At 65.8% G+C, this 17,149-nt stretch overlaps 3 protein-coding genes across 4 annotated transcripts; all 3 read right to left on the bottom strand.

Annotated features, from left to right (window-relative positions):
- Positions 1 to 1,024: 1,024 nt before the first annotated feature.
- On the bottom strand, positions 1,025 to 7,380 carry QARS1 (glutaminyl-tRNA synthetase 1). The gene is made up of 24 exons (XM_027713889.2): positions 7,228 to 7,380; positions 6,653 to 6,800; positions 6,471 to 6,580; positions 6,286 to 6,361; positions 5,888 to 5,952; positions 5,605 to 5,658; positions 5,351 to 5,408; positions 5,160 to 5,231; positions 4,921 to 5,006; positions 4,627 to 4,713; positions 4,419 to 4,518; positions 4,220 to 4,298; positions 3,989 to 4,097; positions 3,779 to 3,909; positions 3,583 to 3,675; positions 3,326 to 3,463; positions 3,165 to 3,252; positions 2,941 to 3,084; positions 2,765 to 2,869; positions 2,301 to 2,393; positions 1,885 to 2,012; positions 1,621 to 1,687; positions 1,299 to 1,424; positions 1,025 to 1,212 (listed from the first exon to the last, which is right to left on the bottom strand). The coding sequence occupies exons 1-24, from the start codon at positions 7,378 to 7,380 to the stop codon at positions 1,162 to 1,164; spliced, it is 2,361 nt and encodes a 786-aa protein (XP_027569690.2). The 3' UTR covers positions 1,025 to 1,161.
- A 691-nt stretch (positions 7,381 to 8,071) lies between these two features.
- Positions 8,072 to 10,662, bottom strand: LOC113984140 (epidermal differentiation-specific protein-like). Its single transcript, XM_027713921.2, has one exon. It carries the CDS (start codon positions 9,278 to 9,280, stop codon positions 8,207 to 8,209), a length of 1,074 nt encoding a protein of 357 aa, XP_027569722.1. The 5' UTR covers positions 9,281 to 10,662; the 3' UTR covers positions 8,072 to 8,206.
- Positions 10,663 to 10,757: 95 nt separating this feature from the next.
- On the bottom strand, positions 10,758 to 16,609 carry SLC6A8 (solute carrier family 6 member 8). 2 transcript variants are annotated; one of them, XM_039383612.1, is made up of 14 exons: positions 16,308 to 16,609; positions 15,818 to 16,039; positions 15,335 to 15,466; positions 14,475 to 14,748; positions 14,265 to 14,397; positions 13,869 to 14,003; positions 13,674 to 13,777; positions 13,422 to 13,546; positions 13,224 to 13,336; positions 13,010 to 13,147; positions 12,594 to 12,696; positions 12,416 to 12,516; positions 12,005 to 12,175; positions 10,758 to 11,266 (listed from the first exon to the last, which is right to left on the bottom strand). In XM_039383612.1, the coding sequence occupies exons 1-14, from the start codon at positions 16,420 to 16,422 to the stop codon at positions 11,135 to 11,137; spliced, it is 1,998 nt and encodes a 665-aa protein (XP_039239546.1). In that variant the 5' UTR covers positions 16,423 to 16,609; the 3' UTR covers positions 10,758 to 11,134. The 2 variants fall into 2 exon arrangements, with proteins under 2 accessions (XP_039239546.1, XP_027569695.2); XM_027713894.2 differs by having other exon boundaries at positions 15,818 to 16,036.
- Positions 16,610 to 17,149: the final 540 nt, after the last annotated feature.

Raw genomic sequence — 17,149 nt, 5'->3', positions numbered from 1 at the left:
CGCGCGGCCCCAGCCTCGCGAGAGCACAGCGCCCAAGCCCCGCGAGAGCTCGACGCCATGGCCCGCCCCGCGCCTTAAAGGGGCCCTGCCGCGGGGAGGGCGCGGCCGCGGTGGGGCGCCACTGAGCGCGGGTGCGCGCGGCCCCGAGGACAAGGGAGTGACACGGAGAGACGTGGGGGGACAGGGACAGGCCCCGGCCGAGGCACCGGGGGGACCTGCGGCGATACCGGCACCGTGCGCCCTTGGGGCGACGCCGGACGAGGGTCCCCACGCGGCCGCCCCAGTGCTCCGCGCCCTGCGGGGGCGTCCCGGCCGCAACTCCCGCGCAGCGCCCGGGGCGAGACCCCCGCGCCGCCCCGTGCGGAGCGACGCCCCGGTGTGGGGGCTCCCCGGGGAGCGCGCTGAGGCTCGCGCGGCCGGTACTGGCCCTGCCCCTGCCCTCGGCGGTACCGCGGGGCGAAGGGACCCCGTGGGGATGAAGGGTCCCCCGCGCCGTGGGGCTGCGCCGGGGCTGCTTTAACGTGCCCATGTGCTCGGCGCGACCTCCCCGGCCCCGGCCCTGCTTAAGGTGGCCCGGGGAACCGGGCAGGGCCTCCCCCCGCCCACGGTAGGGCCAGTGGCACGGGCACGGGGCTCAAGGGACGGGGGACATGTCGGTCCCGCGGGGGCACCCCCCTGACCCCCAGTCCGGGGCCGGGCAGGGGCCACTCCACTCGAGTCCACCTTAAGGGGGGAGGGCGCTCGGGCGGTGTTTGTACACAGTGCGCACACCCTGCCTGCACCCCTGCTTCACCCCCTCGCACCCGGTCTGTCCTACCTGCACCCCCCGGAACCCTTCAACATCCCACCCCGACACCCTCGACCCCAGTCCCCCAGTCCCGGCTGGGGGAGCTACAGCTCCCGTGGGGACACCAGCGCTGCACGGCAGATGGGAGCAGCCTCCGAGCCCCAGGAACAGGGGAGACCCTCCCCAACCCAGCACCCCAAGGCCGAGCAGGTGAACAGGAGGCAGTGACAGCGTGGAGACAGGGCTGGGATTTCTGTTTATTGAGGCAATGCTGTGGGGTGCCCCGGGGGGCTGCATCAAGGCACGGTGGCACTGGGGGTGTGCAAGGACCCCCGGGGAAGCAACACCACGGTGGTGTGACAGCAGCAGTTCCCTCAGGCCTTGCCGGGGTCCTCCTTCAGCGTCACCGTCCGGTTGAACACCATCTGGGGAGAAACAGAGGGTCTGCTCAGAGCCGCATGGTTCTGAGCCCCATGGCTCCAAGCCCCTCTGTCCCAGCCCCTGGGCTCACCTTCCCCTCCTTGCTGTCGGGATCCACAGAGAAGTAGCCCAGCCGCTCAAACTGGAACTTGTCAAAGGGTCGGGCGGAGAGGACAGAGCTGTCGACCAGAGCATTGTGCACCACACGCAGGGAGTCCTGGCAGGAGAAGACAGCTAAGCCAGCAACCTGACCCCTCTGCCCCCTCCACAGCCCTTTTTTCCCTACCCCCTCTTCCACCCAGAGACACAGCAAGGCCTTGCCCCAGGAGGGGTAGGGTGGGTGCCTCAGACGTGGGCACGGGAGGTCCCCAGCTCACCCCAGGCCCATAGCCCCAGCTGCTGCCGCTACTCACAGGGTTGAGGTCACTCAGAAAGCCACCAGGCACCTCCGATGGGTCCTCGGGATTTTTGTGCAAAAACCTGTCACAAGACAGAGTCTCATCCCAAAGCTGCCAGACAAGGGGACATGGTGCCGCTCATAGGACCCCACTGATGCCAAAAATATTCCCCCCAGAAAGGGCTGGGCAAATCCCGGCAGGGCCTGCTGGTGCACAGCCATGCCGCTGCTCCAGCAGCACTGCTCTTGTCCCTGCCCCTGCAGGCAGTCAGGCACTCACAGCCGCTCGTAGAGCCGCACTTCACACACCAGTGGCTCCGACACCCAGTGGATGAAGGCTTTGGGCTTTTCTGCCACGTCCGACTTGGTGCAGGTCACCTCCAGCTCAATCACGCGCCCACTGACGTCCTGGGGGAGAGGAGATGAGCTGGGCTGTCAGGCAACAGTCAGGCAGCAGCCCCATCCCACAGGACAGGCCTGGGGCTGAATCCCCAGCCCTCCAACTCGAGGCCACTTTGCTGCCCACTGTATGAGGCACAGGGCTGGCAGGGAGATGCCACACAGGCAGCCTGAGCCCTCACTGTGCCCACAGTGCCTGGCACAAGATGACCAGCACTGCCGTTCCCTGCTGGAGCATGACCACATCCTGACATCCCACAGCCCAGCCTCATGTCACCAGTGCCCCGAGCCACCCACCTTGATGACATTCTGGACGGCGATGACGTAGCCAGCGTGGCGCAGCCCCACCGGCTGCCCGGGGGCCAGGCGCTTGTAGCCCTTGTCTGCCTCCTGCGAGAGAGTTCATGGTTGCAGGAGGGGTCTCAGCATGGTCAGCAGGTGCCCCCTGCAGCATGTCTCTCTATCCCCACTCCTGCTGTCCCAGGGATCAGTGATCCCAGGGCTGCTTGAACTCTCAAGCTGCTATGGGACATTCCCCAGGGCACAGGCTGGAGTGGGCACCAGTGGTTGGACATGTCCTAGCCAGGTTGAGGGCAGCCCATCAGAGCTGCTGGCACATTTGGAAGTCACAGTCATGTGCTTGACACCTGCCTGTGATCTGTGTGTGCAGCACCAGCACCGACTCCAGTGCTGCCAGGCTCCTGCTGTACAAGCCATAGCTCCGGGAGCAAGGGCAGAATGGCCCAGTGGGCCTGGCTCACCTCCCTGAAGTCCGTCTCCTCAATGTAGATGGTGGGATGCAAGGACACTTTGTGAAAACCCCGGCTCTCATCGGCTGGAAAGTTGGGCACAAGGACCTCAAGTGTCTAGGGAGAAGGAGAGGGTGAACGCTGATCTTGGGGAATCCCACTCCCACTCCAGCCCACAGCAGTCTCACCTTTGGGGCAGGGAAGTTGGTGATGGTGACCTTGAGGGGCTCCAGGACGGCCATGGCACGGGGGGCCTGCTCGTTCAGCACCTCCCGTGCACACGCCTCCAGCAGGTGTGGCTCCATTGTTGCCTGGGCCACCGTCACACCAACCTGAGGGGACAGCCTGTCATCACTATGCTGGCCAGGGAACGCATCCACCTGCCCTGTCCCACCCCATCCCAGGCACCTACCCGTGCACAGAAGTTGTTGATGGCCTCGGGGGGAAAGCCTCGCCGGCGCAGGGCTGTCAGAGTGAAGAGCCGCGGGTCATCCCAGTCCCTGGGAAAACACAGGTGTGACAACCAGGCATGTCCTGGGTGAGTCCCATTCTGGCTGCTGACCCTGCTTCTACCTCACAGCACCCGTCTCCACCAGCCGGATGATCTTCCTCTTGGAGACGACGGTGTAGAGCAGGTTCAGGCGCCCGTACTCCCACTGCACAGGGCAGTAGACATCCAGCGCGTTGCAGAGCCAGAAGTAAGAGGAGCGCCTGCAAGGGAGGTGCAGGCACAGCCTCGCTCAGCCCCACGGATACTGGCAGCTGTCAGGATGCAGCCAGCTGCTCCCAGGTCTGGCTCATCCCTGGGCCATGCCATGCATAGTGCTCACCTGGCCTGGAACTCTTTGGTGCAGAGGGAGTGTGTGATGTGCTCGATGGAGTCGCAGAGGCAGTGTGTGTAATCGTACGTGGGGTAGATACACCTGCAAGGCAGACTGAGTCAGCCCAGGGCAGAGCACAGTGCTCCTCCCCTCCCAACACCTCCCCACTCTCAGGAGATCCAGACCCACCACAGGCCCTCCCTACCACTTGTCCCCGGTGCGGTGGTGTGGAGTGAACTTGACGCGGTAGGCAACAGGGTCCATCTTCCCATCTTCCATCACCAGCTTCATCCGCAGCGTGGCCTCCCCCTCCCCAAACTTGCCCTTTCGCATGTCCTGTGGAGAGGGGGAAGCTGTCAATTGAGCCACAGATCCAGACCCACAGACATGCAGCACCTGCCCCAGTCAGAAATACCTCAAAGAGCAGAAGCGACTCCTCCACGGGCCGGTCCCGCCATGGTGAGGGTGGAGGGTTGTGGCCCTTGATCTCCTCGACCTTCTGATGGCAGACGTAAGCCTGACCCCTACGGAGGGGAAACGCTGTCACCAGACACAAGTAACCCATCCCCTGGGTGAGGAGGAGCCCCAGCTGTGGCACAGGACATCCACACCATGCTGGCACATCCCTACTGCCCCACATGCTCACCTGCGGATGAGCTCCAGGGCCCACGTGTAGAGCTGGTCAAAGTAATCCGATGCATGGGTCACCTTATAGGGCTGGTAGCCTGTGGGGATGGGGGAAATGGAGCAGGTTGGAAGCACCTCAAAGGCCCAGCTGCAAGACCTGCATGCAGAGATGTCCCTGGCACCTGGCTTGATCCTGCCCTCCCCAGCCCGAGCCGTACCCAGCCACTCCACCATATCCCGGATGGCCGTGAAGTACTTCTCCTCCTCCTTCTCAGGGTTGGTGTCATCGTAGCGCAGGAAGCACACGCCACCGTTGGCCTGGGGATGAGGGGATGATGAGCAGCTGCTCCCCAAGGGATCACAGGGCCAGGCCAGCAGCCAAACAGTGAGGGAAGGCAGTGGCCAAGAAAGCTTGGTGCTTTTTACCTTGGCATAGCCAAAGTTGAAATTGATGGCCTTGGCATGGCCAATGTGCAGGATCCCGTTGGGCTCAGGAGGGAACCGTGTCCGTACCTGCAGGGAGAAAGGGGACACCTCTGTCCTTCAGCAGGAGACTCTTCCCCTCCCTGACAGTGGTGGCACTGACATGAGCCCCTGGCAATCCCACAGAGCCCCCCATGCCATGTGGGTGCTGTCCCTGGCCATGCCCCCTGTGAGCTCTGTGTCCCCCAGCCACCCTGGCAGTGTCACCCACCGCTGGGCTGAGGGACGTGGCCTCACCTGCCCGCCTGTGATTGCCAGGTGCTGCTGCAGCAGGGCCATGGTGTTGGGTGTCACCACATAGCCCTCAGTCTTGTAGTTCTCTCCTGCAGGCAGAGATTGCTCAGGGCTGCAGCACTGTCCAAACTGAGCCCAGCCCAGCAGCTGGGGGAGAAGGACACAGGACCAAGCCAGTGCCCCACAGCAAGCACAGAGCTAGGGGAGTGGCCCCACACACAGCAGTGGCTCCTCACACATACCTGGCTTGTGGAACTTGAGGGCTTCTCCCCGCAGCTGCTCCAAAAGTGACTTTGTCTCTGTGCCCACATCACCTGCAGGGAGATGGGGCTGAGCAGGGGCCTGACCGCAGCTTTCAGGGCCCAGCTCAGAAACAGGCCCTAGCAAGAACCAAGGAGATGAGGAAGCTGCCCACAGGAGGACAGTCTCTTACCATTCTCCACCACGGCCACCTTCTGCTTCTCCACCGGGGCCAGACGGGCCTTTGCAGCCTGCAGGGACCAGCACAGCATCCTGAGTGCCCAGCCCTAGCATGCACCTTCCCCTCCTGGCCCAGCCTGCTGTCCCCAGTGCTCCCTCAGACCCATGCCCATGGTGGCAGCTGAGCCCAAAGCAGCTATATGGGATCCTGCCTGGCCATTTAGCAGGAAAATAACATCCAAGTCCCCAGCCTCCTCTTCTCCTCACCTTTGGCTTCTTTTCCAGGTCAGCTTCTGTCTTTGGTCCCAGCAAATGCAGCACCTGGAGAAGTGAGACACCGTCAGGAGTCAAAAAGGCTCCCTGTGTTCCAAGGTCTGGAAATGTCCTGTCCAGCTGCCACCCCCCTCACCCTGCCTGCACCTACCCAGGGCAGGCTTCCCCAGCGCTGGGCCCTCCAGGGAACAGGCTGGTGGGTCCCACACCAGTCACAGCACCTCCAGCACCCCCAGGGGACCTCAAGCAGCACCTGACCTGTTGCCCTTGCACCCACCTGCAGGTCCACCTCGTTCTTGATGGTCTTCCCATCTGCCCACCGCAGCCGGTTCCGTGCCTCCCCTGTGGACAGGGCACCCCGTGGGCAAGGGGCATGGCCCAGCCTGGGGGAGCTTCAGCCAGAGCCGCTGATGCAGAACAGCACAGCCAGTGGCCAGAGGCAGCCTTTGCCCCTAGGCTGTCCCTATCACAGTGCACCACGGCCCTGCCCGAGTGGGGGATGTGGCAGGACATCTTCCTGCTGGGCTGCAGCACAGCAACACAGCAACTGGGGCAGCCCGTGGCAAAGGGCTGGCTCACAGGATCCAGGGGAGCAGGCAGTGGCACTGGCAGGCAGGCACGGGGACGTGGCAGCCACCAGTACCAGGCAGGTGCTGCCCTACTGTTCCCACTCACCCATCAGCAGCCCCATGTTGAAGTGGTAGCGCTCTGCCAGCAGCTCCGCTCGGTGCTCGCTGATTACGGCCTCCACCTGGGAGCAGGATGGGGACACCAGGATGAGCGAGCTAGGCAGGAGTACAGCACTAGGAGCCAGTCCAGTGTCCCCTGCACTGTCTCCGCGGGGTCACAGCCCCACTCACCGCCTCCTCGATCTGCTCCGGGGTGATGCAGACCCCCACGCCACAGGCTTGCTCGAAGTCCGCTGCATCCAGGGGCTCCAGGGGGTGGTTCCTCACGTACTCCAGAGCGGCTGGGGACAGAGCAGGGGTTAGAGCAGGGCCCTCCTCGCCGAGGCCGGGCGGGGTCTGGGGCCGGGCAGTACCATTGAGCTGCAGGTCCGTGAGGATCTCCCTGCGGGCGATGTAGCCCACGAGGAAGCCGAGGTGCTTCGGGTCCTTGAGGCGGGCGGCCGCGTTGTACAGTAGCGTTCCCGTGGCTTTGTCCAGCGCCGGGCCCAGAGCGCTCCGAGCCTGCCGCCACCCGGGGGAGGGTCAGGGATGAGCCCCGGAGAACCGGCGGCACCGGGGCGGGGCGGGGGTAGGATGTCAAGGGCCGAGGCCTTTCGGCGGGGCTGGGAGGAGGCGGGGCCGGGGGGTCCAGGGAATGACAGTGGGACCTGGGGACCGGGGTGACACCGGGGATCGGGGTGCCGGGTCTCGGGGTCAGGCACTGGGGTGCCGGGGTTGCGGGTTTCCGGGGTGTACCGGCATACTGACGCGTACCGGCATACCGGGGTGACACCCGGGACCGGGGGGCCGGGTCTCGGGGGTGACACCGGGTACCGGGGTACCAGGTACCGAGGTGCTGGGGTAACGGGTTCTTGGGGTGCCAGGGTTCCGGGATTACACCGGGTATCAGGGTACCGGGAACGGGGGTGTGAGCCCGCGGCGGGCGCACCTGCAGCACGGCCCGGCGCAGCAGCGCGCTGAGAGCCCCGTTGCGCAGCGTCTCCCGCGCCTTGGCCTCGCTGAGGCCGATGCCGGTGAACAGCCCTAGAGCCTCCTCCGCGTCCTCTGCCGCCATGGCTCCCACGGCCGCCGCCGCCGCCATGCTGCCGCCTCCGCCGGTGCCTGCTCCGGGAGCGGGGCGACGCTCAGCCAATCGACAGCGAGGGAGGTCGGTCCCGACCAATGGGAGGGGGGAGCCAGGGCCGGCCGGGCCAATAGGCGCGCGGGAGGCGGGCCCAGCGCGCGGAGTGTTGCATCATTTAAAGAGACCGGCGGCGGCGGCGGCCACGTGGGGGGCGGGGCTGGGGGCGGGGCGTGTGCCCGCCCGGCCGGTTCTGCACCGCCGGTGTCCCCGACGGACATGCCCAAGGGCCCGGGGCGTGGCGAGGATCGCAGTGGCTGCCCCAGCCCGGTCTGTGCGAGGCCAAGCCGGCCCGGTGTCCCTCGGCTTCCTACTCCCGTGTCCCCCCAGCTGCCCCGGTACACCCCTCAACCCGGTGTCCCCAGGCTCCCCTAGACCGGTGTACCCTTGGCAGCCCCAGTTCAGTGTGTCCTCCTGCTCCCCCGGTCTGATGTCCTCTCCAGCCTGGTGTCCCCAGCTCTTCCCCGTGCCCCGCCAGCTCTCCCAGCCTGGTATTGCCTGGCACTTCCAGCCCCGTGCCCCTCCAGCCCGATGTCCTCCCCAGCCTTGTGTCCCCCCCAGTCTCAAGTGGCCCCCCAGCCCGGTGCACTCCCAGCCCAGTGTCCACCTCCTCCCACTCCCACCCCAGCCCCAGCAGCAGCAGAGACCTGAGTGGTTGGGGAAGGGGTTTTATTGGAAACACTGTCTGGGAGGAGGCACTGGCAGGTCCTGCCAGCCAGAATCACTGGACAGAAGGGGGTCCCACACCACGGAGGGAACAGAGCCATTGGCCGGCCCCAGCACAGAGCTACAGCTCCATCCTGGTGCCAGGCACTGTTTTTGTCCCCTCGGTGGCTGCCTGCTCCCTGCCTGAGGCTGGCAGTGGCTTCAAGCTGTAGCGGGCACTGACGTTGGTCCCTGATATGCTCCGGTACTCGCCCATCTCCGTCCGAACGGCCTCATTCTGGGTGATGGTGAGCAGAACTGGGACAGAGAGCGTCACCTCCTTCCGCAGGACCTGGATGCTGAGCGCTGTGCGTGGGGGAATCTTGGCCGGCAGCTGCACCTCCACGCGCTGCCGGCGGGTGCTGGACTCGCTGTGCCCTTTCTGCACTGTGAAGATGTTGGAGGCTTCCACAGTCAGCGTGAAGGAGAGCCCAGCTTTGAGGCTGGTGGCATTGCTGAAGTGGAAGCTCTGCCAGAGCGTGGTGCCGTACTCCCGGCTGCTGCTGGCTGCCAGCGCCTGCTCCGACTCTGTCTCATTCACCCCCTCGATCTCATCCACTAGCACCTCCCGCTCCTCCTCCACCCGCTTCTGCTCCCAAAGAAGACGTGCCGAGACCAGGGGCCTCCCGGGCCGCAGTGGGCGCAGGTGGGACAGCCGAGCCTGGAAGTTCAGCTCCAGTTTGTAGTCAGCGAGATACTCCCCGGGCCATGCCAGGCAGTGCCAGCCACCCCGGCCAGGATTCTGGTAAAGCAGCCAGACTCCTCGCTGCACCACGTGGGAGGCCACCCGGTCGTTGAAGTACCCATACGCCAAGTTGGTCTCCTCTGTTACCACCTTGAAGGCGCCTTGGAAGTTGGGGTGCTCGTAGAGGGTGATCTGTGGGTCCCCCAGGTCGTGGTGAACGAGGCGCAGTGCTGAGAAGCTGTTGGGCCGCTCCACAGAGGGGTACTCGCCCTCCTCAAAGGCATGCGGCTCCCCCTCATACTTGGCATCTGTGTAAGCGATCCAGGGCTGCCCCACCACTTTCAGGGAGGCGATGCAGTTCCCAAAATCCAGCTCATGCAAGTCAGGCACGTCGCAGGTGAACTCCCGGCTCAGCCCCTCAAAGTTGGCACGCTCATACACCGTGATCCGGTTCATGGTGCTGTGGTTCATGCACCTGCCCCTGCGAGGGCACAACGCAGGTCGAGTCCCCTCCTGTGGGGTCACGTGGGTGCTACAGGAGACCCGTGGGGAGAGCCCAGCCAGCAAAAGGAACCCCTGGCACCCCTTTATCCCCTGTCCTTTTCCCACCTCTGCCTGGTCCCAGTGCTCTCACCGTCTGTGCCAGCAGCACCCTGAAGCTGTGCCTTTTAGGAAGTGGTGGCGGGACCGGGGCGTGCTGCAGCACGAAGCGCAGGTGATGACAGTGCTCGCCCCCACACCCCACACCCAACCCTGTCCCTGCTCTGGTGTTGGGGAGCCAGCCAGGCCCCGCACTCCGGTCGGTGCACTGGGATGCCAGTCAGTCTCGCCAACCAGCCCTGCCGGAAAGTCCTGCTGAGCCCTGGGCATGTGGCACTCCAGCACTAACGAGTCACCACCAATTATCAGTGATGCTTCCGCCCTGCCCGCACTAATTATGGTGTGCGTTGCCGGTGGGGCAGGAACTGCCGGCTTGCCCCAGCGGGGTGAGAGGGTACTGTGGTGGGGTGAGTCAGCACCCCGAAACAAGAGCCTCTGGCACCATGGTGCTCCCAGGCACTGGACATGGACACCTGACATGACACTGCTGCTCCAGCCCTGTGCCCGAGGATGGCTGGGACAGGTGGGGACACTTTTTCCCCCTGTCCCTTCATGGGCAGGACAGCCACACACCTTGGGGTGGCCACGGTGCTGCTGGAGGTGGGACACTGGGTATGGCAGGACGCCAACACCCAGCCAGGGCCCAGGGATGGCTATCAGCCACTCCAAACACAGCATGCCAGTGGTTTCCTTGAGGCTCCATGTGGGTTCCCATGGCACAGACTGGAACTGGCCTCCCTGGGATCTGCTGGTGTGAGGCACAGGGCACGTGCACCCCGCTGGCTGGCAACCCACTGGGACAGGGCTTAGGCAGCTCAAGGGATCTGAGGCAGATTGAGCCTTTGGCTTCTCCTGGCTACATGCCCAGGCCCACGAGCTGCCTCATCCCCTTGTCCACGCAGCCCTCTCCAGCCCAGGGCTGTTCCCGTGGCACAGGGCAGGGAGCCCCGAAGTCGACACAAGTAGCTCCCGGTGGCGTACAGCTGGATCCTGACCGACCCCCGGTGACAGTCAGGACTCTCAAAGCCTCTGGACCGAAATTTGCCCCTTGGGGCTGATAAGCAGGGCCAGCCCTGGCTGCATGGAGTGCTCCAGTCCCACATGTGAACTTGGGTTTGGTACAACCTGTGGGCACCCACATCCTGTGGTGGAGGAGGATGGAGACCCCACTGCTCCGGCAGCCTGTCCCCACCATGTCACCCCAAGAGAGGAACCCAGCTGTCTCTGAACCCCTGAACCCTGTCCCCCTCAAACCTTTGTCCCCTAAAGGCCAGTGCCACCCCACATCTCACCGCCCAGCTGCCCACTGCCAGTGCCCCTCTTCCCCTGCCTGCAGTGCCAGGGCTGCCAGGGTCTCCCAGTTTATTGCCAGATGTCGGGGCGGTTGGGGTTACACCAGACAAACGCTACGGGAAGCAGTTAGTGAATGGGGGGCTGTGAGGGCCGCGGGCAGGGGCCGGGGAAGGGCTGTCCCACTCGCTACCCCGGCCCGCGGCCTCCCTGCCAGCCCCCCGGGCTGCCACGCTCCCCCTGCGCCGGGGACCCCTCCCGCGCCCCGCAGCCGCCCTGGCTCCGCGGCCCCCGGCTCCCCCCACCTCGCTGTGTTCACCCCCCTGCAGCGAGGCTGGTGGCCGGGGTGGCACGGGGGGCACGGGGCAGCGTGGGTGGGAGGCGGTGCTGGCATTATTGCTATGGCGGGCGGGAGCAGCGCGACCCTCCCCACGCTCAGATCACAGTCTCGAAGAGCGTCGCCTTCTCCTTGGGGGGCTCTGGGGCCAGCAGCTTGGCTTCTGCCTCGGGCGTCAGGTACTCCAGGTGGTGTTGGCCCCAGATCGGAGTGGTCAGGAGCTGCCAGCGCTGCGGGGACGCTGTGTCAGCCCCCGAGGGTGGCAGCACTGAGACTGCCTGGACCCAGCTCAGTGAATCCTCCACAGTGCACAGGGAGGGGACCGAGATGGGGGAAGGGGCAGGTATGGATGGGGATGGAGGTCAGACTGGGTCAGGGAGGGGATTGAAATGGGATTGAGAAAGGGACAGAGATTGCATAGGGACATGAGGCAGTGACGGGATTAAGAAGTGATGTCATCAAGGATAGGGTTTGGGTGAGGTTGGGAGTGAGACAGCCACGGGGATAGGAATTTGATGGGAGTGAGAGCGATGAGGATAGGAATGGAACTTGCATGGGGGCCAGCCTAGGATGGGAAAGGGATTAAATGGGATTGAGAGAGGGACAGGGATTGCATGGAGACAGGATTGAGACAGTGATGGGGGCGTGAACAGGACTTGGCTGGGAGTAAAGAGAGATAGGGACAGAGATGGTATTCACACAGGATTAGGACTGAGATGGTGATGTAAGCATAGATGGGATTCAGGTGAGATTGGGAGTGAGACAGCGACAGGGATGGAATTTTGATGGGAATGAGGCAGTGATGGGGACAGGGAAGGGATCTGGCTGTGGATGGGACTGAGACAGAAATGTGGACAGTGCTGGGATTTGAATGGGGCTGGGACTAGGATGGGGACAGGACTGAGAGAGGGACAGGGTTGGCTGGGGTGGAGAGAGAGGCAGGAGGGTCCCCACTGTGCCACCCTCACCTCGCGCAAGGAGCCTTTGCAGCGCAGGAGCTTGTAGATAACGGTGCAGGGGATGCAGAGCATGGAGGAGAGTGCCAGGACCCAGCCGATGGCTTCCCCCCACCATGGGTACACGTACGTCTTGTTGTAGGTCAGCGGCTTGTAGTTCACCACGTGGAACACAAAGACGCCCTGGGTGGGGAGTGGGGGGTGAGCTCCCGCGGGGCAGGGGGCTGGTGGTCCCCGCCCCCCACGCGTGTCACCCCGCGGCCCCCGGCGTGCGATCGCGCCCCACGGTCCCGACACGCGTGTGCCCAGAGCAGCCGCCGGGGGGCGCTCCGTGCCCGCGGCACAGCCCGGGGCAGCGGCACACCCGTGTCCCCACCCGTGTCCCCACGCACGTCTCCACATACGGTGCCCCTCCTTGCTCACCACGCAGACCAGGGGTGTCACCACAGCCCAGCACCACTTCATGACGGGCAGGGGCCGATAGCCGATCATACGGGCCACGTCGTCCATGAAGCGGTCGGCGCCTGCGGGGAGGAGGGTGTCAGCAGGGCTCTGCGGGGCACCCGTGTCCCCACCCCCACCATGTACCCCTTGGCCTCACCATAGACCCAGGCAATGACCACACACTCCCAGAAAGCCTGCCACAGCAGCGTGATCCCGCTGGCCGAGTAGTTGTCAAAGAGCTGGAACACGTACATGCCGCCCTGCCGGGAAGGCGCCCGTGTCACCGGTACTGTGCCAGCTGCCCTGCACATCTCCACACCGGCGCTGGTACAGCCTTGCTAGCACCGGTGCCTCACCTGGCATGGACACCCTGCACCGCCATGGGCACCCTGCTCCCACAGCACCCCCACACCACAGGGACCCCCATGTCATGGGCAGCTCCACTGCTGGGGGGGCAGCAGCCCCAGGGAGCTCCCACCCAACACTGGGACCCCATGAGAGGTGACACCCTGGGAGCAGGTGCAGGTGCCTGGTGTGGGGCTGGCTGGGCAGTATCCCTGCCATGTTCCCCACCTGTGTGACCATGGAGAGGTCAATGAGGCAGCAGACAATGCAGCAGAGCGCAGCAGTGAGCTCACGGCGCAGCGAGCCAGCCCCTGGCTGGGGGAACAGGTCCAGGATGCCCGTGATGAAACCCTCCACGCCGACAAACTGTGGCAGAAAGTGGGGCTCAGTGGGGGCGTGCCACCCATCCTCTCCCTGTCCCCCTCCCTGCCCACCACAGCACCTGGCTGTCCAGCCCCAGCACAAGGAGCATGATGAAGAAGAGCGTGGCCCACAGCGGGGACAAGGGCATCAGCGTCACAGCTTTAGGGTAGGCGATGAAAGCCAGCCCGGGACCTGCGGGAGAGCGGGGTCAGGGGTGCCACTCAAGGGGTGACGCAGGGGACACAGTGCCAGTCGGCATCTGCCGCCCGGCACTCACCGGACTCGGCCACCTTGGAGATGTCTACGCCTTGCTCAGAGGCCATGAAGCCAAGCACGGAGAAGACGACGAAGCCGGCAAAGAAGCTGGTGAGGCTGTTGATCACGGCCAGGATGTAGGCATCCCTGTGGGCAGAGCGGGTCAGGAGCTGCCAGGGGGCGCTGGGGTTCACACCGGGGGGGGGGGGGGGGCGGGGGGGGGGGGCAGTGGGACACACAGCAGGGGGATTGCATGCAGCTGGCACAGCCCTACCTGTAGCAATTGTTGTGGAAGCGATTGTAGCTGCCCAGCGCAGTCAGGGCGCCCAGCCCGATGGCATAGGAGAAGAAGACTTGGGTGCCGGCATCAATCCAGACCTGAGGTATGAGGGAGGGTGTAGGGGGATGATGAGGGTGTCAGGGGAGTGTCCAGCACTCAACCTCCTCCTGCCCTCCCCATTGCCCTCACCTGTGCCTCAACCAGCTTGGTCCAGTCGGGTTTCAGGTAGTAGACGATGCCACCCAGTGCGCCAGGCAGTGTTACCCCATGGACCAGCAGCAGGATGAGGACCACATATGGGAAGAGTGCCGTGAAGTAGACAATCTGCAGAGCAGTGGGTGCCTGTGAGACTCCTGGAGCCAGGGCTCTCTGCCATGTGCCACAGGTGTCCCAACTGGACTAAAGCTTGTGAATGCTCCCAGCGACTGGTGGCACCTCCTGGACAGACATGGGACAGGGGCCTTGCACCCCTGTAGGCTGTGGCACAGGAGGGCCGGAGCCAGCAGTGCCAGCAGTGCTGTGTGCCACAGTCCTGTTCCCCCATGCCAGTGGCCTTGATGAGTGTTCTCCCCCTGCCAATGTTACCTTCCCAGTCGACTTTACACCCTTCCAGATGCAGAAGTAGACAACGACCCAAGTGGTGACCAAGCAGAGGATCATCTGCCAGTTCATCTCCCCCGGCTCGTCAATGCCCCCAGAGAGCCGCAGCACCTTGTTCCTGCAGAGTGGGGCCATGCTGAGCACTGGTGCGACACCCTCGGCCCCAGGCAACACCCTCCTGGTTCCCACACTCACTCCCAAAACTCAATGACAGGTGAGCGTTTGTTGGTCATGTCGGCGCAGCTGAAGTTGGAGGTCCAAGTGCTGGCAGTGGCATTAGTGCTGACATTGTAGCAGAGGTCCAGGTTGAAGAGCTCCGTGCACTGGTCCGTGTTCCAGGAGTGGCCACAGGTGGCCCAGGGCAGGGTGTCCGTCAGTGAGTGCACCAGGTAGAAGAGCCCCCACACCAGAATCATGATGTAGTAGGAGTTGCAGAAGAAGACGATCACCATAGAGGCGATGCCTAAACCTGCAGCACGGGGAGATCGGAGCCCGCAGGCAGCTGTGGGCACCTGGCACCCAGCATGGGGTGGGATGCGGGGTGCTGGCAGGGATGGGGAAGGACAGAGGAGAGCTGATGGGGGACAGGACAGGGGGAGCTGGCAGCCCCGGGCAGGACAGCAGGGAGCTGGCGGGAAGAGGACAGGGGGAGCTGGCAAGCCTGGGCGGGACAGGATGGGGTGGGGACAGCTGGCAGCATGGCACAGGACCAGGGGAGAGCCGGCAGGATACTGCTGAGGTGGGGACCCGGCAGGCCCCGGGATCCAGCAGCGTGCAGGCAGGGAGCCACAGGGGCAGCAAGGCGGGCAGGGCACTGCAGAGTGCCATGGGGCACAGGTGCAGGCAGCTGCCACCCTTAGCTGGGGTGCAGGGCGGCAGTGGGACGCGGGCAAGGTGCAGGGGAGCAGGCAGGGCGTAGGCAGAGTGCTGCCGGCCCCAGCAGGCTACGGGCAGTTGAGACACAGTCAGGGTGCCGGGGGCCCTGGGCAGGGTGCAGGGGCCGCGGGCAGGGTGCAGGCAGGGCACGGGCAGGGCGCGGGCGGGTGCGGCGTTACCCGTGAAGAGGGGGGCGATGTTCCAGGCGGCGATGCCCCCCTGCTTCATGAACTGCCCCAGAGCCACCTCCAAGAAGAAGATGGGGATGCCGCCCACGAAGACGATGAGCAGGTAGGGGATGAGGAAGACGCCTGGGGCCGGGGGCAGGGGGCCGGCTCAGCCGCCGCCTCCCCTCCGGCCCCCCCTCTCGCTCCCCCCCTTCCCCGCGCCGCCCGCCCGGGCGCAGCGAATGGCGAAGGCGCCTCCGCGCCCTCCCCTCGCAGCGATGTAGGTCAGCACGGGCAGGTGGTGGGGGGCTCCCACGGCCCCCCGCCCCGTGAGTGACACTGAACACCCGCGGGGTGGCCCGCGAGCCCCTCGGAGGCGCAGGGCGAGCCGGCCCAGCGTGGGGTGACCCCCACGCATACACTCCGCGGGGGGAAGGGGGTGCCCCCCGCGCCACGGGGCGCACCTCCGCGGCGTGGGGCGAGCACGGGGCTCACCTCCGCCGTTCTTGTAGCACAGGTAGGGGAAGCGCCAGACGTTGCCCAGCCCCACGGCGAAGCCCACGCAGGACATGATGAAATCCATCTGCCGGGTCCATGTCTCCCGTTCGGGGGCGGCCTCTTTGGGGGGACCGGGGGGTCGCACCAGCGGTGCCGTCACCGTCCGCTCCTCGCCCGCCGCGGGGGGCTCGGCGCCCTCCGCCCCGCCGGGGCCCTCTGCTGAGACCGGGGGGGTGTGGGGGGATACCCACGCCGCCGTCACGCGCGCCCGTGGGGGTGGCGGGGGGGGAAGCACTTCCCCCCCCCGCGCGCCCCTCTCCGCGCGTATGGGCGTGACGTCAGATGTCAGGCCGGCGCGTGACGTCACAATGCAGAGCGGTGACTCACCCCGCGGCGGCGGGAGGGGGCGCGCCGCGGTCGCGCGTGGCCGTGGGCCCCCCTCTCTCCCCCTCCCCAAGCTCATTCCTCCCCGGCGCTCCCCGCTTACCGGAGCCCGTGGGGGCCGCGGCGGCCGCGGCACTGGCGGCGGCAGCGGCAGCAGCGTCGCGTCGCGGGGCGTCGGGCGGCTGCGGGGCGGCCGTGTCGGTGGGGACGGGGGGCATGTCGCGGGGGGCCGGGGAGCGGGGGCGGGTCGGGGGCGGCTCCGTGGCCGAGGGGGGCTCAGAAGCAATCCACGAAGCACTTGAAGGTGAGTCGGAAGAACCTCATTGAGGGCGGCGGGGCGCGGCGGGGCGGGCCGGGCCGGGCGGGCGGCTCAGAGCCGGGCTGCGGGGCCGGCGCCGCGCGGCCGCTCCGGGGCTCTCTGCGCCGCGGCACCGGGCGGCGGCGGAGGCAGCGACCGGCCGCACCGCCCCCCGAGCCCCATTGGCCGCGCCAACCGCCCGCGGCTTGACGGGACTTGCAGTCCCGACGCTCTGGCACCGGCACGGGGGCGAGGCGGGGGGCGCCGGGGGACAGAGCACAGCCGAGTGGACACCGGGCACTAGGGACAGCGACGGACAGAGTGGCAACGGGGGACAGGGGGACTAGGGAGAGCGGGGAACACCAGGGAGCGGGGCGCTAGGGACAGCAAGCAATAAGGCACACCAGGGGACAGCAGGGAGGGGGGCACGAGGGACAGCAGGCGACAAGACACTGTGCGGGGACGAACAGGGGACGGAGCACTTCAGTGCACACCAGGACTTGCAAGTCCCACCACACCAGCACCAGGGCACAGCAGGGGACACCAGGCACTAAGGCGGCAAGATCGCACCGGGGTCACGAGACAACAGGGTGCAGTCAGTGGCAGAGCGTAAGGAGAGGCAGCAGGCACCAGAGGACACTGTGTCC

This window comes from Pipra filicauda, unplaced genomic scaffold (assembly GCF_003945595.2).
Source record: "Pipra filicauda isolate LSUMZ 115617 unplaced genomic scaffold, ASM394559v2 scaffold318_size846807_pilon, whole genome shotgun sequence".
Taxonomy (NCBI): domain Eukaryota; kingdom Metazoa; phylum Chordata; class Aves; order Passeriformes; family Pipridae; genus Pipra; species Pipra filicauda.
The sequence above is the reverse complement of the archived record's forward strand: the minus strand, read 5'-3'. Positions and strand labels throughout refer to the sequence as shown.

Coding starts and splice junctions, on each gene's coding strand:
- QARS1 (XM_027713889.2), bottom strand. CDS start 7,380: ATGGCGGCGGCGGCGGCCGTGGGAGCCATGGCGGCAGAGGACGCGGAG. Junction 6,362..6,470: donor CGGAGCAGATCGAGGAGGCG/GTGAGTGGGGCT, acceptor TCCTGCTCCCAG/GTGGAGGCCGTAATCAGCGA. Junction 4,519..4,626: donor TCAACTTTGGCTATGCCAAG/GTAAAAAGCACC, acceptor CCTCATCCCCAG/GCCAACGGTGGCGTGTGCTT.
- LOC113984140 (XM_027713921.2), bottom strand. CDS start 9,280: ATGAACCACAGCACCATGAACCGGATCACGGTGTATGAGCGTGCCAAC.
- SLC6A8 (XM_039383612.1), bottom strand. CDS start 16,422: ATGCCCCCCGTCCCCACCGACACGGCCGCCCCGCAGCCGCCCGACGCC. Junction 14,398..14,474: donor CCTGTCATTGAGTTTTGGGA/GTGAGTGTGGGA, acceptor CCCACTCTGCAG/GAACAAGGTGCTGCGGCTCT. Junction 13,547..13,673: donor TTCCACAACAATTGCTACAG/GTAGGGCTGTGC, acceptor CTCTGCCCACAG/GGATGCCTACATCCTGGCCG.